This window comes from Acomys russatus, chromosome 15 (assembly GCF_903995435.1).
Source record: "Acomys russatus chromosome 15, mAcoRus1.1, whole genome shotgun sequence".
NCBI lineage: Eukaryota > Metazoa > Chordata > Mammalia > Rodentia > Muridae > Acomys > Acomys russatus.
In genome coordinates this window covers 65164625-65190971 of record NC_067151.1, presented here as the reverse complement: position 1 = coordinate 65190971, position 26347 = coordinate 65164625, and the positions used below count along the sequence as shown (strand labels likewise).

The window sequence follows — 26347 nt, the reverse complement described above, 5'->3', positions numbered from 1 at the left end:
ATTATGGAGAATAGGTCCCTGGCCTGTCCCTAGTCATCCTGGAGTCGGAGGCACACAGGCACAGAGCAGGGGACAGTACTGCCTTCCTTCCTCATAGGGACAGCAGTGTAGAGGCTGAAGTCAGGGCATCCTCCCAGGGGCTCGTCCTTGGGTTTTCTGGTGGGTTAGCCAGCCTCTAGCCCTCTGCTTGTCTTAGGGATGGTTTGCAGGACAGAAGGCAGCTGGAGCTGCGATGGTACCCACTAGGGAGCAAAGCTCTTCCTTAAGACCCTCAGTCTTCTCAGAGGTGTGACCTCAAGGAAGAGACGGGATCAGAGGGAAAGTGTGTACAGTACGGTGTCACCCAAGGCAGAGTCGCTGTGCCCCATCTGCGTGTGGAGGTGACAGAACGTTGTCACTGTGGGGAGAGCTGCTGTGTGCTCTGCCTCTGCGTGAGTGAGCGCCTCTGATTAGGCTGTGCTAACAAAGTTGGCTGTAGGAGTGCACACAACAGCTTCAAACTCTAATTTTTGCCAGCAATGCTCCCGGTCATCATTGTTCTTTCTCTCCACACCCAAGCCCCATAAAACGGTCCCCCTGGCCCGCCCCTGTCCTCGTCTCCACCCCAACTTCATTCTGTACATATCCAGGTAGTTCAGGTCCCAGACAAAGGGCAGGGTGGCTAACAACATTTCTGAACTAAGAAGAAGGAAGGCAGGAAAAAAAAAAAAAAAAAAAAAAAAAAAAAAAAAAAAACAACAACAACAACTCAAGCATCTGGATTCCCGTTATATGCGTACAGGTCCTTCTGTGTGCTTGCCACCAGTCTCTGAGCTAGATCCATCTCCCCCAGCCGGAGCCCACGGGGGAAACGCTATGAGGTATTCAAAGGACTGTTGTTAGCTTGCAAATCTAGAGTTGAGTTCTCTTCATCCCGGATTTATGCCCATTTGTCAGTTTGGTTTCAGTTTGATTCTGTCACCCTGCAGGCCTTTTTATGTACCATCCATCCCATACCCTCCAGAAGCCAGGCTGGAACTCATGGGCAGTCAAACACAACAAGCCTTTCCTTTATCGCCAGATGCTGTTGTGCCTGGGGGCAGAACACCAGTCTCGGCAGTCACTTACTCCTAGGGACATCACCCTCCACAGGGAGCAGAAAGGGAGAGGCTGCGAGAACGGAGTCCAGGGAGGCCAGCCAGCGCGCTGAAGGGAGCAGGCAGTTGTCCTTCCTTCAGATCACTTGGAGAGGCCCTCGGGGGACTCGACATCAGTGCTAAAGAGCTCCTTATAGAGTGGGGGGAAGGCGGCTTGGACCACGATGGGGTGGAGGTGCTGGAAGACCTGCAGCTTTTCCACATGTTGGCTGCACAGGCTCCGGAGCGTCCCCTTGGGTGGCAGCTGCGGGCAGGTTAGGAGGGAACAGGGATCAGTACTTCAGTGCTTACCAGAGCAAACACATCTTCATGCAGTTACCGAGCTAGGATGACCCTCCCTGCCTCCCCCGCACCTGCCCCCACCGGAACAGCCAGTCCCACTGGTTAGGTATATGTGTTTCCAGAACCCGAAGGGAAGATGGAACTGGTGCGGGACAGGTGAACATTTTCTGGGTTCGGTTTTGAAGGCCACTTCTGTACCCTTAGCACTGTGCCTGGCTTGGAACGAGGGCCTGCCTCAGTGAGGGCGGAAACGGCTCTGCCCACACATGAACTGACTGCTCTCACGGCTCTTTGCCTTGGTCGTCTCAAGTACCTAACTCTTTTTGCTCGGCTGATTCCCACGGTCAGTGTCAGCCCTTCTGAGGATAGCCCTCCCCTGCCCGACTCCCCTCCCTCGCTGGGGTAAAGCCCTTCTTGTAGGCTTCCTTCTGGGCAGCAGCACTTGCTACACTGTAGAAAAGGGATCCCATTTGTCTGCCTCCCTGTCCCATGTGTGCATAGATAAGGTCCGCCCGTCTTTTTCTCACTGTGCGTCTTCTGTTCCTGCTACAATGCTGGCACGAATGCTCAGCAAACTGCTTGTCTGAACTAAACAGAGTTTCTAAGCAGGCAACCAACACAGTAAGTAGTAAGCCAGTGCCCCAGCCTTCAACCAACGGAAAGGTGCACCTTTACAAAAGCCCATGGGGCCAGAGGCAGGGACCAAGAAGACTCCACACACCATCCTTTCTAGGCAATTTACAGCCAATGAGGCGAGACTTAAAAAACACCTCTTTCTTAAAACTTAAAAGCTTCCCCTTCTCAGCTTAGCTCCCTAGAAAGGTAACAGTCAGAGAGAAGCAGGCAGCAGGTGACTCCTCACATCTCTTGACTTTATCGTCCTTTTGAAGTACTTGGTTCTGCCCGGGTTACTTCAATAGTTTTTTTCTCACCCCTGCCCCAGAGATGTCTGTTGAGAAACTTGGTGAATCTAGGTGAGGCACTGTCAGAAGCTCTGACATAACATCAGTGGATAAAATGTACTTTTATTAAATTTACACACTTAATACACAGTAGCCATGGAGTCATAAAAATGGTTCTGTGCTGCTTAACAACTCTTTGGGGAATTATGAACCTCAGACTACAGTGGTCCCCTAGTGTTAAAGGTGTAGTCACAGTGCGGCTGGGTACACCCTGTGGCGCCCCTCAACGTGAAGCTATTGGCACACATTTCTTAGAGCATATTCCTGTTAGCAAGTGGCGTACAGCCTTATCTGACACTAACGCAGGCTGAGGGCTGGAGTCCGTCTCCTGTTGGGTGGTTGTTTAGGGAAGGCCTGTTCTGAATGAAGGCATGAATCAACATTTGGAAGCAGGGGAGAGAATAGAAGGGAGACTACAGCAAGTGCAAGAGACCCCGAGAGAGATGGGGCCGGGCAATGTATGTTTAAGGACTAGCAAAGAAACAGTGTAGTCAGAGTAGGGGAGACAGAAGGGATGGTGCAAAGTCAGTGGGGAAGAGGCCAAGGGTCACATCATGGTCCAGGGGATCATAACACAGACCCTAGAGTTGAATTTTGGCAACTACAGGAGACTGGAGAGTGCAAGAGGCAGGCGATGGGCTTTCCTTCTTAAAACGGGCAGGGTGGACGCTGAGAGAGTGTGTGTGGCTCTGACATGCCATACAATGATAGAGGCAGAGGTTGAGTTAGGAGTTTAATAGCCCAGCTGTGACTGATAGCTGGAGGTACATCATGGGAGGTGTGATGTAATTTGAAAGTGGATCCTGCGGGGGCTGGAGAGATGGCTCAGAGAGCACTGTCAGTTCTTCCAAAGGTCCTGAGTTCAATTCCCAGCAACCACATGGTGGCTCACAGCCATCTATAATGAGATCTGGTGCCCTCTTCTGGCCTGGTGGCTCACCTGCAGGCAGAACACTGTATAAAAATAAAATAAAATAAAATAGAAGAAGGAGAAGGAGGAGGAGGAGGAGAAGAAATCGGGCAGTGCTGGGCATGGTGGCACATGCCTGTGATCTCAGCACTCAGGAGGTAGAGGCAGGAGGATCATGAGTTCAAGGCCAGCCTTGGCTCCATGAGACTCTGCCTCAAAAAAATAATACAAAACACACCAAAGTGGACCCAAATAAGACCTAAGCAAATGATTACATGGACAGGTCCTTCACATAGGTTGTACATTAGATTCCCCAGTGGTGGGGCTGGAGAGATGGCTCAGAGGTTAAGAGTGCTGGCTGCTCTTTCAGAGGTCCTGAGTTCAATCCCCGGCAACCACATGGTGGCTCACAACCATCTATAATGAGATCTGGTGCCTTCTTCTGGGCTGCAGGTGTGCATGCAGATAGAGCCTAAAAAAATTCCCCAGCGGCAGCTCTGAATGCAGCACTTTTCTAGTCTTGGCTCCCTTGTGCAGAGCTCTCACTCTTCCTATGATGTCTCTTCCCTGACGCTGTCCCTCTAGAGCTTCCTGGCCTCTCGTCTTCTGCTTCACTAGTCACCCCAGCTTCTGACCTCACATTTACCAAAAGTACCATGAGGGCTGGGGAGACGGCGCAGTAAATAAGGCGATGGCCTTCAAGTATGAGGGCTGGAACCCACATAAAGAAAGCCAGGGGAGAGCTGAGCGCGGTGGCTGATGGCTTCGATCCCAGTACTTGGCAGGCAGAGGGCAGGCTGATCTTTGAGTTCAAGGCCTGTCCGGGCTACACAAAGAAACACTGTCTTGGAAAAACAAAACAAAAACAAAAAGAAAGAAAGAAGAAAGAGAAAGCCTAACGAAACAGTACATGTTTGTAATTTCAACATTTGAGAGGTGGAGACAGGCAAATCTCTGGGGCCTCTCAGTAGTCTTAGGTCAATCACAGGCCAGGCGAGTGAGAGCCTGTCTCACATTGAATGAATGAATGAATGAATGAAAGAAAAACATAAAGAGGTTGGACCACCAAAGGAATGAGACCTGAGGTTACCTGGCCTCTACAGGCATCCTCTTCTGCACATGTGCCCACATGTACACACACACACACACACACACACACACACACACACACACACACACACACGAGCCATCCTCCCTCTGTTACTATTTGGCCTCCTTAGAGTCCCATTCATCCATTCCAAACCTGGATCCCTGTTCTGCCCTGTGAACGTTTGTTAAACCTGTGTCTTTCCTGGTCTCTTGCTCTTACCTCACCTCTTTAAAGGAAGCAGTTATGTTCTGCCCTCTCTACTCTCAGATTGTGGAGTGTGTCTACATTTTTTTATTTGTGTGTGTGCAGGTCAGAGGTCAACTTGCAGGAGTGAGATTCTTGCTTCCATCATGCGGGTCACAGGGATGGAACTCAGGCCATCGTGCTGTGCTCTGTGGCAAGTATCTTTACCCACTGAGCCATCTCACTAGCCCCCTTAAATTACCTTGAACCCCTGTCTACACCATCATAATATTTTTCCAACCCCCCCCCATTTTTAAATGTAGCCCAGGCTGACCTCACACTCACTATGGAGCTGAGGATGACCTTGAATTTGTGTGCCTCTTTCTCCCTTCTGCCTCCCGAGTTCTGTTTTTGCAGGCGCGCACCACCATGCTGTGCCTCCGAGAGCTTTCATAATAATAAATTAGGGGCTCCTGGGATATTGTCGAAAGAGCACTGGGATTAAGACTTGTGTTATCAATTAATACATGTCACTGAAATAACTTTTTTGCTACAGGGAGATTTTTTTAACAACTGACCTATTATAACTGGGTTGCCACAAGGATAAGAGATATGTCATCAAAAGCACTTTGTTAACCTCATGATTAAAACATCGCACATTCTGCTCCAAGTTAGCATTGTATTTAGAAGGTACACAAGTCTCTTTATACCAGATTAAAATATCTAACCAGGGACAAGAGCTGCCTCTCTGTGTCTTTCCACGGTGCCTTGTATAAGCAGGTGCTGGGTAAGCGCTGGCTATATTAAACTGAATGGTTCCCTGGAGGTCTCTTTCAATTCCAGGCTAACGTCCCATCTCTTTGCACTTGGAAACCCAGGCTCCTGCAGTCCTCGCTGCTGTTGCAAACACCCCGACACAGTGCGGCACTGCAGCACCGCACCCCTCCTCTGCCCCCGAAGACCCTGGGCCTGATGCCGCAGGACCGGCAGTGGGCGCGGTCTTTCCCACCCTATGGACTGCTCTACCTTGGCTAGGAGGCCTTGGCGATGAGTCTTGCAGAGATGGTGATGGAAGGCCAGTTCCAAATTGTACTGCAGATGCTCCACTCTCCTCTTCTCTTGGAGGCCAGGACGGTCTGAAGGGAGGGATGAGACCAGAGTGAAACGGAAACAACACAAGACAGTCGTGCCCAGCAAAATGGTGTCATGTATCTTTTTGGAGCAGGTGTATCTAAAAAGTGTGTGTGTGTGTTGGTTTGATGACGACAAGCTATGGGATCCTGGGCCTGTTTAGCTAACTACTAGGGAAACCAGGCAGCCATGAAAGGGGTGGGAATTGCTCACCTCCTAACTCCAAGCTACCTTGTGCCTGGTAACCTGGTATTTCAGGTAGCTGCTCACTCAATGTCGGCACTAGGTTTCCGTCACGGGGGTAAGATGCTGGAAGAGTGCTTCCCCATTCCTACGAGAGCGACTCAGACAGGTGACCCCCTGAAGTGGCCCGGGCAGGCACCAAGGCCTCTTACGTAGTCTGCCATTCTCCTTCAACTCCCTCAAATACTCAGAGGTCATCTACAAAGTCTTGCCTCCAGCCTGAGGCCATGTTAGCAGAGGCGGAAGACACATACTGCCAAGTAACAAACCCAGAGCCTTAGACCCACTTCTCTGCGTCCTCTGGATATTCAGTGTGCAGCTGGCTCGGCCCAGCAGCTCTAGCCCAGTGGCCTGGGCACTGGAGCGCCTGCCCCATCGGCCTGCGCTCTGTCTCAAAGTGAGCTCGCATCAGGTGGCCATTCTCGGTCTTAGTGGCCCAATCTGGAGGCAGTTGTTAAGGTTTTTTAGGTACAGCCTGGATGAGTTACATCAGAATCTGGAAGTGGTACCCAGGCACTCAATCAGTTTTTTTTTTGTTGTTTTTTGGGTTTGCTTTTGTTTTTTTGAGACAGGGTTTCATGTGTAGTCCTGGCTCCCAGGCTGGCCTTGAACTCAGAGATCCACCTGCCTTTGCCTCCCGAGTGCTGGGATCAAAGGCGTGTGCTCCACCACACCCACCCGGCTACTCAATCCGTTCTTAAAGCTCCCCAGGTGATTCTGATGAGCAAAGGAGCCAGTGCTGTGCACTGACCAGTAGTTTAGCACCTACAGGAAACGTGGCTCACTGTCTTCCAGCCTCCTTGCTCTGTGCTACTGCTGCCCCACTGAGTGCTGCCCCATCTTAAGGTTCACCTGGACGCCTTAATCTATTCTACGGGAGCGTTGGGCAGAGCTCATTTTGCTACTTCCAACAACCTCCCCGATGCAGCCACTTTCAAAGGCCGCCCCAGCCACCAGAGCGCCCTGTCCCATGCCCAGCCACACTCACTGGCGTTGACGAGAACCAGGGCAGTGTACAGCGCAATCTCATCCTCGGAAAAACACAAGGCACTGAGGAAGTGGGAAAAGTCGAATATGGAGCCGATGAGCTCGCTGCAGCCTGCCGGGGTGGAGATGAAGAGAGTAAACATGGGAGCTGGTCCCCAAGGACACCATCCTCTGGCGTTTAGAGCTGGGGGGACCATCAACCCCCCATTTAGAGGCTTTACGTAGATAGGGTTGGCATTGGGAACTTCTCATTTCCTCCTGGCCCCTCACCCAAAGCTCGGAACAGCTCCACGCCACCATATTTGCCTTCAAAAAAGACTGTATGGTTGTCAGCGTTGTAGGCCCGGCACATTCTGACCAGCACGACTTCCATCGCTCCTGGATAAGGGGAGAGAGACGGGGCGGGCAGTGGTAAGCAGAGGTGGGGCGGGGTAGCCGACTCCCTCAGCATCCTGGTTTCCTTAGGCTAGCTCCCTCCACTTGGCCCTGGCTCTGTCTCCCAGGCTTGCTCTGCTTCCATCCCAGCCCACACTCTCCCCTCACCCCATCCTCCGGCCTGCCCTCCCCAGGGGCACCTGCTTTCAGTAGTATGATCTGGTCATTCTGGCAGAGCTCCATGAAGCCGGACAGCCGCTTGGCAAACTCCACCACGTACTGAATGGCCTCAGTGAGGTGGTGGGCACAGCGCTCCCACATCTCCCACATAGACTGCAGGGACAGGGGATGAGACCTGTGACCCTCCCAAGCCCCTGCACCCCACAGACTGAGGGTGTGAGTTTTGCTCTTGCATGCCTCCAACTCTCAAGCCTATTAGCACAAATGTACCCAAGGTCAGTTCCTATCATGGGGTTTCCACTTACTAATAGCCCCCAGCTCAGGCCGAAGAAACCTGGGAAAATGTATAAGGGATGAAAACGTCTAATTTCTTAACCCCAAGCTCCCTTTTCCCTAATAACCTAGTCTCTTGAGAAGCCCATTCAATGCTAGAGATATCAGGATTCTGTTATGGGAGAGAAAACATTGCCAGAGAACTCAGAGAACTCCCCAGATCCCTGCAGAGTGGCTCTGGAGAGGAGGCGATGGCCTTCCTGCAACACTGTGACAGCTGCTCCGGAGGAAGGGAAACTGTACAAGATACAGTTTCACGTGCAATGTACACATTGTTACCTAGTGCTGTCTGCTCCCAGAGTGGGACAGAAGAGACAGCAGACATTGTAGAACCTCTCATCTGAACTTGACTCTATCACTTGGTGACCCTGAGCACATCTGAACTTGACTCTATCACTTGGTGACCCTGAGTACCTCTGCCTCCAAGTAAACGCTGCTCTCAGAGGTCAGTTGTTGGAAGGGCTGAGGAGGATCTCACAGGCACCTCTAACCTTTGACACTGTGATATGACATGGTTATTAATACAATTCACACTTGGGAATCCAGGGCTTTTTGTTTTGTTTTTTGTTTATAAAAAACCTCATGTTTTAAAGCAGGGTGCGGTGGCACATGCCGTTAGTCCCAGCACTTGGGAGGCAGAGGTGGGTGGATCTCTGTGAGTTCGAGGCCAGCCTGGTCTACACAGTGAGTCCAGGACAGCCAAGGCTACACAGAGAAACCCTGTCTCCAAAACAAAACAAAACAAAACAAACAAAAACCCCTTGTGATTCTTGCATTGGGCCACACTTAATCACCACTGTCTTTAGACACGTGCAGCTCTCAGAGGCTGCTGGTTGGACTACGTCATCAAAGCTACAGTGCCTGGCAAGAAAGGGTGGCCAATAAACGGCCCTCAGATACGGACTGGTATCAGTTTCTGACCGGGGATGAAAGGTGGTGTGGCAAAGTCTGTGTGGAAGAGGACGGAAGTACTTGCTAGCAGCTAGGCAAACTTTGCATAAGCAGGAGCTGCAGACACACTCTCATCCAAGCGCCAGGATACAGACAGACACACCTGTGACCAGCCTGTCTGCGGCATCCCACCACTCGCACACCTGCAAAGGAGCCATCTCTGGGCTCTTGAGGTAGTGGTGGGGTAACGCCCTCCCTTCCCTAATGTCTCTTGCCCTCACCTTCCTCTGGTAGCTAGTCACCTCCTCCCGCGAGAAGAGGTTGGTGCGCTGCCGCAGCAGGTCCTCCAGTCGCAGCTGGCATGTCTCTCGGTAGGACTTGCAGACATTCTGTGCCAGGTACTCTGGGGCCAGAAGAGGAAGGTGCAGCTGGAGGCCGTGGGTTCCCACCCTGGCCTTGATAGAGAGGCCCTCTGCCTGCTCCATCCTGCTCTGCTGCCCCCCTCCCTTGGCTCTTTGCCCAGGATTTCCCGAATCCTTAGGGTGAATGTTTGGTTACAAGGGGTGCCCGGGAAGGGTTTCCCCTCACTCCCACCACCCTCAGCCTTCCCAGATGCTCACCTATGTCTGTCAGGGAGGCATACGGTGCCTCTGGGGCTCTGTAGAAACCGGGGCTGCAGTGCTTGTCTGGACCCTGCTCTGGTTCCCCAAGCTCAGGATGCTTGGGTCCCTCAAAATGAAGTCCTCGTCTTCCAGGAGTAAGCTGTCTGTCTGTGCTATAGATGCTATCTCTGCCTTCAGCTTTGCTTCGCTCTGGGCTATACTCAAGGTGGCAGGAGGCCCCTTGGACCTCTGGTTTGGCCAAGGTGTTGGAATATGGCGGCGGCCCAGAGCCTGAGGCTCTCAGGAGGCCAGGGGGACAAGCAGAGGCCTCAGGTAGGTCAGGTGAGGCGCCCAGTGGTAGTTGCCCATCTGGGAGCCCTAAAGTGTATGTGGGTGTATCTGCCCCATGACCCCCTGCGGGAGGAGCCTTCGCCACTTGTTCCTGCTGCTGCTGCTGCTGCTGCAGTTGCTTTTGCACTTCCGCATTCAGACTGTCCCTCTGCTTCTTGGACATCCGGCCGAACTTGACAGCTGAAGAAAGTTCAGGAATCAGTACAGGAGGCAGGAGAAGCCAGCACAAGGTCAACTGGCGCATGAATCAGACCCCGAGCTCCATTTCTCCAGCTCTGCCCACGGATGAGCTTTATCTTTGGGAGCTTAAGCGTCAGCATCTGTCTCACTGGCATTTGCATCTCCCCAGCAATGTCTTTCCAGGTTTTTAGATTAGATGCTAATAGTGACAGGACTCGAGGGATGAGCTTGGGCTGGGGCCTGAGAGCAGGGCTGAGGTGGGGGTTAAATAGGGGGCCTCAGGCTTTATTGGGGTCAGCTCGCCTATCTGGGAGGGCTGGAGGAAGGGAAAGGCTGCCGAACACAGGTTTCCCTGTGGTCAGGTCTGCAGGCTCCCTGGTGACCTAGATACTTACCACAGCCCAACCCAGGCTCCGTGGCTTGCTTCTGAACATCCTCTTCTGCTCTCTCTTTCCTGCCCTTTTCGCTCCCCCAACCCCTCCCAGGTGTGGGGGCACAGCCCTTCGCCCCGCCTGCCCCTTTGCACCCCTGAATGTTTCCTTTCACTTCGTTATTTTGAGCACTGAAAAATGCTGACAGGCTCCTCGTGGTTCCCTCCTCACCTCACGCACCCCCCCGCTCTACCCAGGGCTCCTTCTGTGGTGAAGACAGTGGATGAGGCCCTGGGAATGCCACATTCTATCCCCCACCTCCTGGGTCATTCACAAGCCAACTATGTCAGCCGTCCCTAACTACACTCCTGTGCCCCAGAATGGTTTACGCAGGGCTCAGAGGGAGATGGAGCTAAACTTGGGTGACAGGGCAGGAGGTAACAATGTGGGAACTGGATGGGGTCTAGGCCTGGAGAAGGCAGAATGAAGAGACCTCTTTAGAGGGGAAAAGGAGAAGAGAGTATGATGGGATGCTGGGAAAAGTTTTCCGGAGCAGAGGTTGGAGTTGAGGGACTCTGAGGAGCCTCCAAGGATCCTCAAAAAGATGGGGCAAAGGGCTATGTGAGAAAGAATAACCAGAGGGCCTGGCAGGGCGTGGTTGCAGGCCAACCCTGTCTGGCAAGTGCCAGGACGCATCTAGAGAGTGCAGGGAGTCCTGGGGAGGGGGGTTTCCCCCCCCACATCCTCACCGTCTCGGGACATGCCCAGAGCCAGGCACTTCTGCAGGCGGCAGTGCTGGCATCGGTTGCGGCTGGTTCGGTCTATGGGGCAGTTCTGCTGCCGGGTGCAGGAGTAGGTCACGTGACATTGCTGGCTGCGGCGGAAGAAGCCCTGGGAGGACACAGACGGCTTGTCCCACCTGTGCCGAGCTCGAGTGGCTCTGAGGACCACCTCCTCGAGTGGCCCTGAGGACCGCCTCCGACCTACGCGACCTACGCGCACTGGCCTCAGGACTTTCTATAGCCGGAAACCCACCAAAGTCCCCAGACCTCCACCATCCCACAACAAGACAGGTCCTCCTCCTCCTCCTCCTCCCCCCTCCTGCTCATGACCCTTGGGAGACCACTGCAACAGCCAGGTGTGCATCTGCAGACGGGTGCCTCCAACTCACCTTACACCCCTCACAAGTGATAACCCCGTAGTGGATCCCAGATGACTTGTCCCCACAGATCTTGCAAGGGATCACCTCGATTTGCGCTGGAAGAGGAGAGGAGAAGTTAGTTCAGGATATGTCTTTCTGGACTTCACCACCATGAACCTGGGGCTGCAGGTGTAGGGGTACGGTGTTCCCCGCACCCCTGGCCCGCTTCTCCAGTGAGCTCCAACATGCCCTCTTGCATCATGGAAGGGGGGGGGGGTAAAGAGTCTGAGGAGGCTGTGTTTTACTCACAAACGCAGCTGGGAGTTGTATCAGCTTTTATGGAGACAGAAAGCAGCTGCAAAGAGGCCACCTGCTCAGCCCTTCAAGCTGAACCTCTCCAGTGGCCCCTCCTATCCTGCGAAGGGCCTGAGGAGCGCTCATTGCTTCCCGCCCAAGGGGCTTCCTTTGTGCCTCCTGCCCCCCCCACCCCCTCGCTGAGGTTTAGAGCCCATGGAGAGAGTGTGAGACGTGGCAGGAGGATGAGGTACGCCAAGCCACTGGGCACTAGACAGAGATGTCAGTCACCCCTGGAAGAGAGAGAAGGGCACACAGGAACAGGAACTGAGGGAGACTACCACAGTGGGATTCAGAGAGACTAGGAAGAAACAGAGATGGAGCCTGGAGTGTGGCCGGACCCGGCTTTGCTGACTGCCGAAGGAGCCCTCATAGGGTTTCCAGATGGTTGGCCCCAGAATCAGCACAAAATAGTGCTCTGCGTGCAGTGTGTAAGAGGATATGTACAAAGGCATCTAGGCCCCTCAGTGTGAGCCCGGAACATGACTGTGTCACAACTGGCCGAGATGAAAGCCCACACCATTCACCTGTTCTCTCCAGAAATGAGGAACTGGTTGGCTCAGGCTCGCACAGCTAGTCTGCTTGAGTGCCAGGTCTACACGCCCACTCTCCTGAACGGTTCATTGTGTGTTATGTGCAGGGCTTCTCGACACGTTTGAAGGCACACTTGCATATGAGTGTGTGTGCACAAATGAAAAGTATTAAGTGGATTGTGGGGCATGATGCCACACACCTTTAATTCCAACCCTAGGGAGGCAGAGGCAGGTGTACCACTGTGAGTTCAGGGCTAGCCCTGATCTACATATCAAGATCTAGGCTAGCCAGGGCTACATAGTAAGATCCTGTCTCAAGAAGAAACAAACATACATGTGGCCCGTGGACTGATGGTATGCTGTCTGTGCTAGTGCGCATGTGCATCTTTGATGAGTAGAGCTTGCTTTTTGGCTACTAAAGCCCAAGATTTTCAACAGGCAATGGTGGCACACATCTTTCATCCCAGGGCTCAGGAGGCAGAGGCAGGAGGATCTCTGTGAGTTTGAGGCAGGCCTGGTCTATATAGAGAGTTCCAGGACAGCCAGGGCTACACAGAGAAAGAAGCCCTATCTTGGAAAACCAAAATGAAACAAACTAAAACCAAAACAAAACCCACAAATTTTCATTCCTGCTGAACTCACTGTAAGGCTGCCTGATCACCCCTGCTGTGGCCTGCTGTTGTGGCCCCCTGCTGTGGCCCCAGGTGGATTTCCTTTATTCTGTCTCATGCCTGTCAGTCATACCACTTTCTGCAGTGTTTCAAGAGACACATGAGGCACACCAAGCCACTGGGCTACACAGAGATGCCAGTCACCCTTGGAAGAGAGAGTAGGCCACACAGGGACAGGAAAGGCCTTCCTCCAGTCCTTCTGTAAAAGGGAGCTGGATGAGCACGCCCTTGCTGCCAGCACTCAGGAGGCAGAGGCAGGTGGAACCCTGTCAAGTCCAGGCCAGCCAGGCTGGTCTACAGAGTGAGTTCTAGGACAACCAGGGTTACACAGAGAAACCTTCCAAACAAACCAAAAACTAAAGAAGAACTAGAAGGACTGGAGTGAGGAGAAAAGAAACAGAAGCTAAGTGAGGCCTAGAGGCCAGCCACTCCAGATATTTTCAGCAGCACATCTAAGGACTCAAGTGTGTGTGTGTGTGTGTGTGTGTGTGTGTGTGTGTGTGTGTGTGTCCATCACTGACTGACCTCTGGCTTTCCCTGAGTGGAGAGACTAGAGCTGGAGAGCAGGCCAGAAAAATGGTCTAGAGTAAAAGCCCCTTTTCCTCTGTGATGTGTCCCCGCCCTAGGGACAGAGGAAGTGCCTCATGGAGAGCAAAGTCACTCCTATGTGATCTCACTTCCAGCCTGTTGCCTGGTCCCATGTGACCCTGCTAGCTGGGCGGCGCTGTTTTAAGAGGTGGGGGCAAGAGAGTCAGGAGATCTAGATTATCCTTGGCAACATAGTGAGTTTTCAAGGCCAGCCTGTCTCCAGAAACCAAACAACACATGGGCCTGCTGATGTGACTTCCCAAAAAATATTCCCCAAATATTCCATCACCCTTAAACCATGCTCTACTGAAGCCAGCCTAGAGCTAGGTCAGACTAAGTAGCTGTCTCCTCAAGGGATTGCCACGTGTGCGTCTGAAGTCCCTCCATTAAAGCTCAGTTCTTTGTCCCACCCCCAGACATACCTGCCACCCGCCAACTGCACAGTAAGCTGTGGCCACCAGACATCAAGAGCTCTTTTTGGATTGTTTCCTGTAAGTTACAAACTGGTTTAAATGCTGGGGGGGGGGGGGGAGGAAAAACAAGAGGAGTCCTGGGTGCCTGGAAGAAGGGTGGAAAGTGTGGGCGCACGCACACTTCCAGTCACAACACTCGCAGCCTCAGTTTTCTTGGCAGTGAATGAGGGTGGGAGTGACACTGCCTGCTGTTCAGGTCAGAGAGCAGGCCACACCGTGGAGGGCAGGACACTGCAAGGGCCAGCTATGACTGCCTGCCTGAGATAAAACAAATCCATGGGCATGGCAGGCTGGCAGAAGCACACGGGCCCACAGGCTTTGCATACGCTTTCCCCTCTACAGCCTGTGGGTACAGCTCTCTTTAGTGGCCCTAAGACCAGAGAGAGGGAGAAACCAACATAGGTCACCCAGAAAAGCAAGTGGTAGGGAGATTAGGCCAAGCCACAGTGGGAACTCAGGCCCTGGCCCAACAGGCAACCACAAGCCTCCCTGCCTCTTCCCTTCTCCAAGAGCCACATCCGCGTGCCGTGTGTACACTGACCGCACGGATGACCCCAGGCACACCTCCTGTCCCATACCTGACCCACTGTTGTTCCTAGCCCAGGAGCCTGACCACAGTGTGAGTAGTCCCTGCTGTCTTAGAAGAGATGTGGCCAGTCAAGGACTGGAAGATTTGGTGCCTGTGTGAGAGAGAGAGAGAGCCCTGGGCCCCCAGCTACCTCTACCTTCCCCATCGCCAGTCCACGGCAGTGGTCCACAGCGACACAAGCACATAGGATCGGAGCTCTCTGGGTTAGAATCCCTGGCCAAATAAGCCAAAGAGACGGAGAGGTCCAGGACTGTGGGGAAATGGTTATAGCAATGGAGAGACAACAGAAATAGAGGGGACTCTCTGCTGTGTCCTGGCCCTGCGGCTGCCCTGTGCCTCCACACCGCCTGGGAGGGGACTCTCTGCTGTGTCCTGGCCCTGTGGCTGCCCTGTGCCTCCACACCGCCTGGGAGGGGACTCTCTGCTGTGTCCTGGCCCTGTGGCTCCACACCACCTGGCTTCTTGCGTTTCTCTAAGTTTCCTTCCCCTCCCCCTCCACCTCCTTCAGTACCATCCACCCTAAACACTTAAATATCAAAGAAAGTATCAGCGTGTGTATATGTGTGTGTGCGCGCGCGCGCGCGCGCGCGCGTACGTGTGTGTGTGTGTGTGTGTGTGTGTGTGTGTGTGTGTGTGTGTGTATGCCTGCGGCTGGGGGAAGAAAGGAGGGGAAAGGCTGGGAGGGAGGTGGTGAGAGGAGCTGAGAAACACCTTCCATGACAAACCTTTAAGACTCACAGGGTAGCCTTTAATCCCAACACTTAGGGAGGCAGAGAAAGGGGTGGGGGGGGGCGAGAATCTCTGTGAGTTCAAGGCCAGCCTGGTCTACAGAGTGATTCCAGGACAGCCAAGGCTACACCGAAAAACCCTGTCTCGGAAAAAGAAGACTCTCAGGGTGAGCCAGTCCCTGAACAGCAGGCGGCAGGCCATGGGAACCCTGCTTGGGTAGGGGTGCTGAGTAATCGCAGGATTACTCAAACTGTTGCCTGGGAGCCTAGTCTGCCAGGAACTTACCATCTCAGGGCTCACCGGTGCCAGGAACTGGAGCCAACCAAAGGTCAGGAGCCCCCAGGCCAGCCCCTGGCCCATGGCTCATGCAGCAGCTAGACTCTGGGCAAATGCTTTCTTAGGACTTTTGTCTCACCTGCTGTCCCCTCAGTATGCCTGTCTCCTGAAGGTTATCATAAAGGAAACCCTCAAGTCGGGAAATCTCGACACCCAGAAAGCCGGGAAAGGAGGGTTGCCATGAGTTTGAGACCCTGTTTCAAAAAGGACCGCCCACCCCTCTGACTCCATTCTCACCAAAGCAGAAATGCCTGGAGCAGGCTTACAATGATCGAGCGAGTAGCACTGAGCCTTCTGCACTTCATGAAAAGGGAACCTGGCGGTCTTGTTATAATACTGGACCTGGGGCCACAGATGTAGCTGATTAAGGGAGGCCTTGCCTAGTGTGCACAATGTCCTGAGTTCCGTGGCCCAGCACCACGAAACAAAACAAACGCAGGTCTTTGTTCAAGCAGCCCAAGGCGGGGCTCGGTGAGCCTGTACTTTAAGGAGCTCCAGGACGGGACTCTCTGCCTTGAGACAATACTTGGAATAGAAAGATTTTTAGTCCCTCTCACTGCTTTTGTGCCAGGCTGCTCCTCCCAAGGGGTCAAGCCAGGTCAAGCCTATTCCTTATCCAGGCCAATTCACTTACGCTTATTCCTGTGCCTTCCCTGCCAATGTAACGTAAAAAGCGTAATTATGATGTAGCTCCAGAAAGAGTCTTCCTTTGGATTGCTTCAGCCCTGAGCAGCTCTCCAGAGAATGCCCGAGAGCCTCCTACCAGGAGAAATACGGTAGAGGCAAGCCACTTCTGCCTCCCACCTCCTCTAATCTCACCCAGCTCACAGCTGCAAGATTCATTGATAGTGCTTTTGACTATACCCAGAGCTGGGCGCTGGGCCCTGACCAGGTGCCTAGCCACAGAGAGGAAGTGGTGGGGACAGAGAGGGGCTTCCACCCAGGGGGGTCTCACTCCAGAAGGCCCAGGGGCAGAGAGGGAACGGGTCAGGGCCGAGGCACGCTAGGGCTCTCTCTCCTGTGCCTCTCTTCCTGCTGGCCATTGGACACTGAGTAAGGAGGAATAACGACAGATGTAAACACTGCCTGAATTCTTAGTGCACACCAGTCTCTACACTGTGTGCGTGTGTGTGTGTGTGTGTGTGTGTGTGTGTGTTTTGCTGGAGACAGAACCCAAGGTCTCATGTACTTTTTGAACTACCCTATTTCCCCAGCATCGAGGTTTGTTTGTTTGTTTGTTTGAAATATATTAGTTGTGCATGCACATGAGCCACACACCAGGATGAGTATGTGTGAAGGTCAGAGGTCAGCTTATAGGAGTTGGTGCTCTCTTTCATCCACCAGGGGCCTGGAGATGGAACGTTAGTTTATCAAACTTGACAGCAAGGACCTTTCTTCATCCTCTGAGCTGTCTCACCGCCCCACCCCGCCTTTTAAACAGGGTCTCTCTGTGTCCTCAGGCTGGCCTGGAATGCAAGACCCTCCTGCTTTAACATCCCGAGTGCTGGGATTATAAATGTGAACCACCGCACTTGGCTTTCTTTTCAAGAAGTATTTATGGGCCAGGCAGTAGTGGCGCACGCCTTTAATCCCAGCACTTGGGAGGCAGAGGCAGGTGGATCACTGTGAGTTCGAGACCAGCCTGGACTACGGAGCGAGTTCCCGGACAGCCAGAGCTGTTACCCAGAGAAACCCTGTCTTGAAAAACCAAAAAAAAAAAGTATTTATGGATTGTTATATGGCATGTGTGCCTACTATACACATGGGCACACATGCTACAGCTCACACGTGGAGGGCAGAGGACAACTCTATGGAGTCAGTTCTCTCCTCACTTTCATGTGGGTTCTAGAGATTGAACTCACGTTGCCAAGACTGCACAGCAAGGCCCTGTAGCTGCTGAGGCATCACATTGTCCTTGGGACTCTTTACATATGCTTTTAACGATCACAACCATTCCGGAGAGTCCCCTAATACTGTCCCCACTTTACAGATCAAGAAAAGGCCGAACAAAGAGTTTACATCCAGGTCTTGGTAACTGGAGCCAGAGTCCTCAATCACTAAGCTGTAACCCCTTGGAGGATGAGCCGCGTAAGGATAGCAAAGAGGGTGGGATGCAACAAGGCGGACACGTGTGAGGTGAGGGTGATGATGAGGGACCCATGCCTGTCACAATGAGAGACAGATAAACAGATGGTAGATAGACAGATACCGTTCCTTGGGCCTAGCTTTCCTCAGTGGTCTTGGCTGGCTCATGCACCCTTTATCTGCTTCTCTAGAGCCAAAGTCAGATCACTTCTGTGTCCCAGCAGAGCTCCTGACCCAAGGCCCCTCTGGAAGGCCACAGCTCCTTTCGGGTATGGACTAGGTTACCCCTTGTTAAGCCTTTCTTTGCAGCAACGAATGAATGGCTGAATGAGAAAGAGGAATGCTGCACGTAGCGTACGTAGGCCCCTTCTCTCTTCACCGAGACCACAGCTCTAGCCAGTGGTCCCTCGGGTCCCACAGCCTCTCGCCAACCTCCCTGCTGCCTTAGCTCTCAGTTCCTCCAGTTTCTGCTGGAGGTGGTGGGTGCCACCGCAGGGCTGGGAACCGCGCATCTACCTGGTGGGCACATCCCTAGCCCAGGCAAGCCCTCGAGAGAATTTTCTACTTGACACACCTGATCCCAGACTGAAAAACTCAGGTGGGCGAAGGAGAGACAGGTTTTGCAAAGCCATGGAAGCCAGCCAGCCACTAGAAACCCCCTCTTGCTGCCCCTGCCACCCCCACAGTCTGGGACAGGAGAAAGGAGGGGAACGAAAAGAACTCAGAGAAAACAAGCCACGGATGGGGGGAGGGGATGCATCACCAGGAGGAAGCTCCCAGGAGTGGAGCCATGCGAGGCAGCCTCCCCTGCCTCCTGAGCTGCAGTGGCACCGCAGAGGGAAGCAGACACAGAAAGACCTGGCCGTGGCATCTTACTACTGTTCTGTTCCCATGTAGAGATCTCCACTTGGAGACCTTGAGCCTCGGAGTCTCAGGGAAGAGGCTGCGTCCTCATCGCAGCGGAAGTGAAGGTTAGACCCCAAGTATTCATGGGGATAAACATGAGACCCCGAGGAGGGCTGGCCGTGTCTTCCTTAGAGAGCACTGGCATGGGGAAAGTCCCCTTCTCTGTTGGTTTGAGTCAGCAGCACTGAGGCCGGGGAGGGGTGAGTGAGCCCCTGGTAGGGGCATCACTTATCAACACTCGGTGGGACAGATTAAGGTTCTTCAAGTCTATCACCTTGAGCCTGAGGCGGTTGGGATTTCCGGTAGGAATGGGAAGGAAGGAGTGAATATAAAGGAAAAGCAAGCCCAGAGAGAGCAGGGTGCGAAGGCGCACCCTAGCTACACCCCTGCAATCCTAGCACCTGGGAGGCATAGGCAAGCAGGTCAGGTGCTTGGGGGTCCTTCTCAGCGAGTCCAACGCCAGCCTGAGCTCTGTGAGACTTTGTCACAGACCGACAAGCAAAGACACAAACAAAACCAAGTGAGGCCCACGAGATGGCTCAGTGGGTAAAAGTGATAGCCGCAAAAGCCCGATGGCCTGAGTTCGAATCTCAGAACCCCCAAGGAACGAATCAACGAATCACCTACCAAATGTACACACAACACACACACACACACACACACACACACACACACACACACACACACACACGGGGGCGGGGGTTGTGCTTGGAGTTCTTTGTGGCCCACTGTTCTGTAGTATCGTGGCTGGATTCAAGGAAAAGAATAGACATGTGGCACCTGCCCTCCCTCTGGGACCTGCTGATTCCACACGGACCAACTCCCAATAGTGAGATGGCTGGGTCTCCCTGGGATACACCGCTGGCTGGCTGGGGTGGGGGTGGGGGGTGTTTCACTATGAAACATCCTCCATTCTGCCTTTTTTTTTTTTTTTTTTTAACCACCGCCCCTGTGTCTGTACCTTATGACCTGCGCCAGTGATGTCTGGGCTTTTTACCCTAGTTCCTCTCTGGACATCACCTCCTTTCATCACTTATTTCCCAGGCTCACTCTGCTCCTGGCTTCTCTGGCCTCGCTCTTTGGTGTTTCATGGCCCCAAAAGCCCTCTCTGTTCTCTCCCAAGTTGGTGGTAACTGGCACTCAACAGGGTCAGAAAACTTGGATGTACTGTGTGTGTGTGTGTGCGCGCGCGCGCGCATGTGTGTAATGCAGAGCTCCCGAAGTGTCTCCCACAGACACTGTTGGGGACTTCTGCTCTCTGCTTGGGCATGAAGTTTGCAGAAATATGGCATCTCAGGGCTGACCCGAGGCTGTTTCTGAGAAGTCCGACAGCTTCTGCTGTTGCGGAAAAGAAGCCGGAAAAGAAGCTGCGGCTCTGACTGACAGTCAGCTGTTCCTCCATCTTCCTTCCCACCAAGGCTCCTGCACCTGAACTGTAGTCCTGTCCCCTGCGTGCAGGCCGCAACCGCAGCCAGATCTGCTTTCCTGGTATACTACGGGGAGGGGGGCGGGGGGGCAGGGGCAGATTCTCTTTCACCTTTGGGGGGGTGCCTCATTAGGAACCAAGGGGGTCTCTCTTGAGTCCTGGGTTCTTAGAACTGGGAGACTCCTCCCGACTTCGCTGTGAAAGCCAAATCATGTTTTGTGGCCAGAGACCAGAGCTCAGTTGCTTGCCTCAGGTGACCCCATGACAGAACCTGCTCATTAGACTTCTAGTCTACGGGTCTTTCCAGGACCCGATATGGTCTCCCTTCTGTGGCTTGTGGAAAGACCCCAGGCTGAAGCTCAGGCTGCATCTGGCCTCAGGGTGCCCAGCTTCCCTTCTCTTCACTCTCCCTGAACTTTGATGACAGGTCCTCTGGCCTCCCTTACAGGATACATGGAGGATGGTCTGATTTGCCTATGTTGCTCAGCTGGAAGGGAAAAAGGCCCCAGACATCTGCCCAGCAGCTGTCAGCCCGTGGCTCCAAACAGGGAAGGGAGTGAAGCCAAGGGTTTTCTGCTCACATCTCTACTTGTCTTGGATGGGCAACTGCACTTGGAGGCACCTGCAAGTGTATGTGCGTACGCACACGCCCACACACACACACACACACACACACACATACAGAGTAAGGACTCCGTGCCTGGATTGTACTTAGCCATCATGTCTTGGTATGCGTGCCTGTGTATGCCTCTGTGTGTGTGGGGGTGTGGGGGGGTGGGGGGGTGGGTGAGGCTGACTGGAGGTTCTGAGGCCCTCCATGATGAGTTGTGCCCCCCACTGCCTGCTGATACTCCCGCTTCAGGAGTCAGCATCCTCTGTGGTTGGAGGCACAGAGAGAAACTTGTCACTAGGAGCTAGGAGTGTAAGCTGGGGAGTGGGGGTTTGGGGGCCAGCAGCGGCCATGACTACCAGCCTCTACCAGCTCCCCTGGCCCCAACTGGGAGCGCTTGGGTGACACACTCCCCTCTTTTGTGAACCAGGGGGCTGGACACCTCAGGCATGCTCAGTCTTCCCAGAACTCACAGTCTGGAACTCAGCACTTTGTTGACCATTGCTGCCGAGGAAGCTGCCTGGGGAGAGAAACTCCCTCGGGACTCCACCCATCTCCCAGAAGATCTTGACCTTGACTGGGACACACCCTGCCAAGGAGGCACTGTTTCCAAGACACCCCTCTAGGCTCCCCCACAACCAGGTGGCCCCATTTACTTACTTCTCATGACTGAGCCTAGGCTGGCGGCCTTGGCTCCCTGTCCTCCTCAGTAGGGTAGCCCAGGACAACGCACAGATGGCAGTGGAGGTGGGGTAAAGCCCTGTCAGAGGGGTGCAGCCCGCAGATCTGCACAAAGCTCTCCCCCAGTGTTCCTGGGCAGGGGGGGTTTAAGCTCTACACCACACAGGTGGCCAAGTGACAGCCCCCCAACTCCCAGAGGGTGCACTGGGTATGATGACAGGCACCCCATGTGGCCAATCTGGGTCTGGGGCAGGGTGTGAGGGGCGGGGCAGCCAATCACAGGGGGCGTTGGAAAATTCCAAAACCACAGCCACAGCCGCGGTAAAAGCTGTTTCCACTCGCCAGGTTAGTTCTAGCTGGGGAGCTTCGTGGAGCTCATGGGCAGAGGCCTGGCTTGAAATCCCCTCTTCCTGAGTACCCCAGGCCCTCTTCACCAGGTGACACCAGGGTTAGGGATGTCCCAGAGGTAAGTCAGAGGATATCTGTCTTGGGTGGTGTCTTGTGGCACTGAGACCCTGTGGACTGTCAACAGCCATACCCAGTGTGGTATAATCAGGAGGCTGCTGACCTCTTACCACACCCATGTTCCTTTTTTTTTTTTTTTTGTTTTTTGAGACAAGGTTTCTGTGTGTAGCCTTGGCTGTCCTGGACTCACTTTGTAGACCAGGCTGGCCTCGAACTTACAAAGATCTGCCTGCCTCTGCCTTTTGCACATATGATGCTATCCTGGGCCGGGGAAAGGACCGCGGCAGTGTCTTTAGGCAAATACCCAAGATTCTGTGGGATCAGTTGATCCTTCAGAAAGGCCTCCAGGAGCGAGACCGGAACACAGATAGTGACCACCCCCATTTTCACGCTCATAGCAGCAGTGCTTACTTCAGTGTTGGGAATGACTTAGTTCTGTGTGGTTCACAATCCCCACAAAACAGTCTACGGCGTGGCAGCTACCGTTCCATAGACAAGTTAGGTGAGGCACAGAGAGGCTAAGTAACCTGCTCAAGGTCTCACAGGTAGTGAGCAGTGGAGTAAGGACTCAAGGCCAGGCAGAGTGACCCAAAGATCTACTTGAGGGACGAGGTGGAGGGAGGGCTCTGGTTCAACTTTGCTTTTGAGGGTGTCTCAGACTGGCCAGTCTCTTGGCACCTGAGTTCCTCTGTTATTGGTGTGAGGTTTCTTATTGATGGGCCCCTTCATTTTCCAGTCTGCTTCAGGGTACCTCAGCCTCAGAGGTTCCTTTTCTGGCCCCCAGCTGGTCTGGGTGTGGCCCCTAGGTTCCTCAGCTTGGGTCCCTTTCTTGAGATTATTCACTTGGGAGGCAGTTTTTATTTTCTTGGCCTGGGCCTTGAGGGAGTGGAGCTCAACATCTGGGCCAGCCCCTTTGAGACATCTTCAAGCTTGCTAGAGCCCTTAGCTCCTCAGCCAGTAAAAAGGCTGTCTATCCTGGTTTGGGATTTGGGCACTGGATTGGAGGGGGCGACCAGCCTGGATCAGGAGGACACTCATGGTGGGGGGCTAAAAGGACAGGAGGCAGGTCTGAAGGCTTGGCTTGGTTCCCCCCCCGCAGTTTCCACTGCTCCAAAAGGCCCCCCCACTTCCCCCCACAGCGTGCTCCCTGGTCCCTTCCCCCCACTCGCCTACATCGCTACATCATTCTGACTCGCTTTCCTCCCAGGGACCTGCTCAGCATTTCCGTGGGGCCCTGTGGCTAGCGGCACATGAAGCCGATCAGGATTTATGCTGAGCCAAGCAGCCCCGACCCCCCCCTCCTGACCCCCAACCCAGGAGAATGGAGCATCCTAGCCAGCCCCAAGCTCAAGGAGGAAGGATGCTGGAACAGGAAGAGGTGTAGAGGGCTTCAGCAGTGGGAGGAATTGGTGGACAATGAAAGAGTATGTTATGGGGAAAGGAGGTGACAGCCTCTGGCAAGATCGACATCTTCAGCTTAGTGCTGAGGATGTGCGTGACACTGTTGGGCAGGGCTTTGGCGGAGTGGATTCGTCTTTTGAAGGGGAACAGCCTCTCTCTATGCAGCTGGGTTGCGGGCTGACGCAACGGGCTGACACAAGATGCATACTTGCAAGTGTCCGTTGGGGAGCCCTTCTAGAACTCTATTCTCTTCCCCATATACTGTCGTCCGAGGATTTCAGGACCCCAAGAAACAGTCAGTGTCTCTGTCCAGTTCTCTCTTACAGAGACAAGGCTTCCCTGCTCTCTAGCTCCTGCAGAGCCTTGCTCCGGGCTTGCTCACACCCTCAGAATGTGTTAACCACAGAGATGAACACCAAACCTGGCTCGGCCACCACAAAGCCTTGGGCACGCTCCCAGGCCTCCCGCTGTGGCTGCAGGGTTCAGAGTCTGGGGTGGCCTTACCCCTCCTCCCTGCCCTGGCCCAGCGGCTGGAGCCTCTGTCCGGCCCTCTGTCCTCCTCTTTTCACAGTTCCCCTTTTCCTTCCATTGCTTGTTACTTGATACCCTTTGGGTTTCTTTCTTTTTCTTTTTTTTTTCTTTCTTTTTGGTCCTTCATTGCCCTGGCCTGTAGGTCTTTTCCTTTGGTCCTCATTTTTTGGGCCTTGCAGTCTCAGCCTGCCTCTTCCACTTCTGTCCAATCCTGGGCATTTTTATTTTTTTAAACTCGCACCTCCCGAACTGAACTGTTTTGCCATACTCAGTACCACCTTCTTGGCCCAGACCCCTACTACTCACAGGTATGGGTCTTCTTTGCAGTCAGCAGCTCTGTAAAGACAAGAGAAGGAAAGGTCAGTCAACAGTTGAAAGACATGGAGGGTGGGCCAAAGACTTCCCCACTTACGGGCTCCTACTGTACCCTATTCCACCCCCATCCCCGGCCCCCAGACCTGCCCGGTCTCTGAGGAGAAGCTGGCCCCCCTCGGCAGTGACCATCACTCTGCCCTTTGGCCAGGCTGGCCCTCTTCCAGGTCCCCAAAGTGCCCAGCTCCTCTGCCTCCAGGACTTCCCCGTGCCACTCTGCCTCGCTCCCATAGGCCTTCATGTGGCTAGGCCTCAGATGTCTGGAGCAGCCGCCCATGCCCTCTCCCCTGCCCTGGGGTTTAATCAGTCAGCACTGTGCACTGCTTCCCGGCACTTGACGTGACAGCCAACTGTGCCTAGGTGTGCCACGGTCCCTTCTAGATTATAAGCCCGTCTGGCAGAGTCTGGCTTGTTCAGCTTGCTGCTCCGGGGAACGGCGAGAACCCTCTAGTATCTGGTGCATTGGAAGTACATAATATTCTGCACCCAGAGTTAAATCCCCGTGGGGATGCAATCTTTTGGTTGCTTCTCTGTGCCAGGAAGGATGAGGGAATTGCAGAGGTGTGGGGCTGGGAATAGATGAGGGTAGTAGAAGAGGAAGGGCGGGGCTGGGGGTGGGGTTGTAGATAGACCCTCTCTGGCCACCGCTGTGGCCCACGAGCCTGCAGAGGGAAGCTACTTGCTGCTTGGCTTCATGGCTAGGTCTAGGTGGAGATCAGGTAGGGAGAGCACAGAGTGCTTCAGGGAGGTTTGCAAGAACACTCTGCTGTCCAGGGGAGCAGCTGCTGCGAGAAGGGCCTCGGCTCCTACACAGTCACAGGACTGGCCCCGTATTTGGGATGAAGTCATCATGCAGTAAGCATCTGGGAAACACCTAGAGAGGCTGCCCTTGGCAAGAGAGGCTCCATCCAATGTCCTATGTCCACACAGTGCCTAGGGCCAGTCTTTTGTCCCAGAAAGCCCATTAGCCCCGCCTGTAATGTCCCTAACCTTTGACTCAGTTCTGTTACTTTTTGTCTTCTGCTGTCCGAGACTGGCACAGGCAGGCACCCCGCCCCTCCCTCGCTGTCCCTCCACCAGGAGATGCAGCCTGTAGTCTGGCTGCCTGCAATTCCTTGCCGCCCTGGTGGTGAGCGGGGCCTGGGTAGCCTGGTTCCCCGGGGTGGGGGAGGGGAAGGTCTGCCCAAAGAGGGTGGGGCTTCACGACATGCCCACCTCCCTGCTAATCCTACCCGGCCCTACTCAGTTTCCTCCCTGACGTGGCATCCTCCTCCGGCCTCCAGCTTCGCAGTTCAGAGCAGTCTCTTGGTAGGGGGGCACTCCCCTGGTTGGCCACAGGGGTCTTCCCCTAGTGGCCCCGGAAAGCTGGTAGTTCTGTCACTCACTCTCTCTAAGTTCCCAGCTGACAAGCACGGGAAGGGAGGAGTGTCCCGTTCTGAGGGGCTGCCCACCCACCCCTTCGGGCTGCCCACCCTGCCCACCCACCCCCCCTTCACTCCATTGGTGTGGAGCCAAGGACTGTTCATCCCGCACCTTCCCGGCTCCACTGGTGCCTCACACTGAGGAGATAAAACTCCATGCCTGGGTCAGCTTGGAGGAAAGTCTAGGGCTGTGGGGATGAAGCTGAAGCAGCTGGCAGGGTGCACTTGCACCCCGATTCTGCCATAAAGACAGACAGGGTAGTTCAGGAGGGTGGGGGCGCTGCCCTTTCAGCCACGACTGCCCAGGGTCCTGTGGCAGGGAGGGGCCGCTCACACCTGGGCGCCAGCTCCTTTCCCATCCTTCCCTGCTCTGGCCTCTCTAACACAGCTCCTCCCTCCTGCCCTCACTCCAACCTGTGGCTTCCTTCTTGCCTTCCCGGTCTTCCTTGTCTCCTCCTGGTGCCATCTTAACCCCTCTTCCAGTTTCCCCTACAGTTAACCAAAAGCCTGGTCCTATCCCACCTTCCTGCTCCCCTCTGCCAGGCCATCCCTTCACCGTGCTCTCCTCCCTTCTCCCCAATTCCACCTGGCGCCCCCACCCCCAGTCTCTTCCCACCCCTCTCCTCCTCCTTTCCACCTGCCTGCGGGGCTGTAAGGCCTCTTACCCCGAGATGTTCGGTGGTGTCTCTGTGGGGCCCTGTCCATGGGGTAGCTCCCTTGGTGCCGTCCTTGCTGCCCTGGCTGCCCAGGAGGGCAGGGAGCAGGGCCCAGGGGAGGGAGGAGGGAAGAGGGAGGGAGCACCTGGCCCGTCAGCAGGCAAAGGAGTGG

General features: G+C 54.2%; 1 protein-coding gene across 1 annotated transcript; it reads right to left on the bottom strand.

The window, feature by feature from the left end:
* Positions 1–1140: 1140 nt before the first annotated feature.
* On the bottom strand, positions 1141–26347 carry Rorc (RAR related orphan receptor C). The gene is made up of 11 exons (XM_051157662.1): positions 26185–26347; positions 24033–24062; positions 11379–11464; positions 10957–11098; positions 9324–9836; positions 8985–9106; positions 7500–7632; positions 7195–7302; positions 6926–7036; positions 5590–5699; positions 1141–1380 (listed from the first exon to the last, which is right to left on the bottom strand). The coding sequence occupies exons 1-11, from the start codon at positions 26222–26224 to the stop codon at positions 1219–1221; spliced, it is 1557 nt and encodes a 518-aa protein (XP_051013619.1). The 5' UTR covers positions 26225–26347; the 3' UTR covers positions 1141–1218.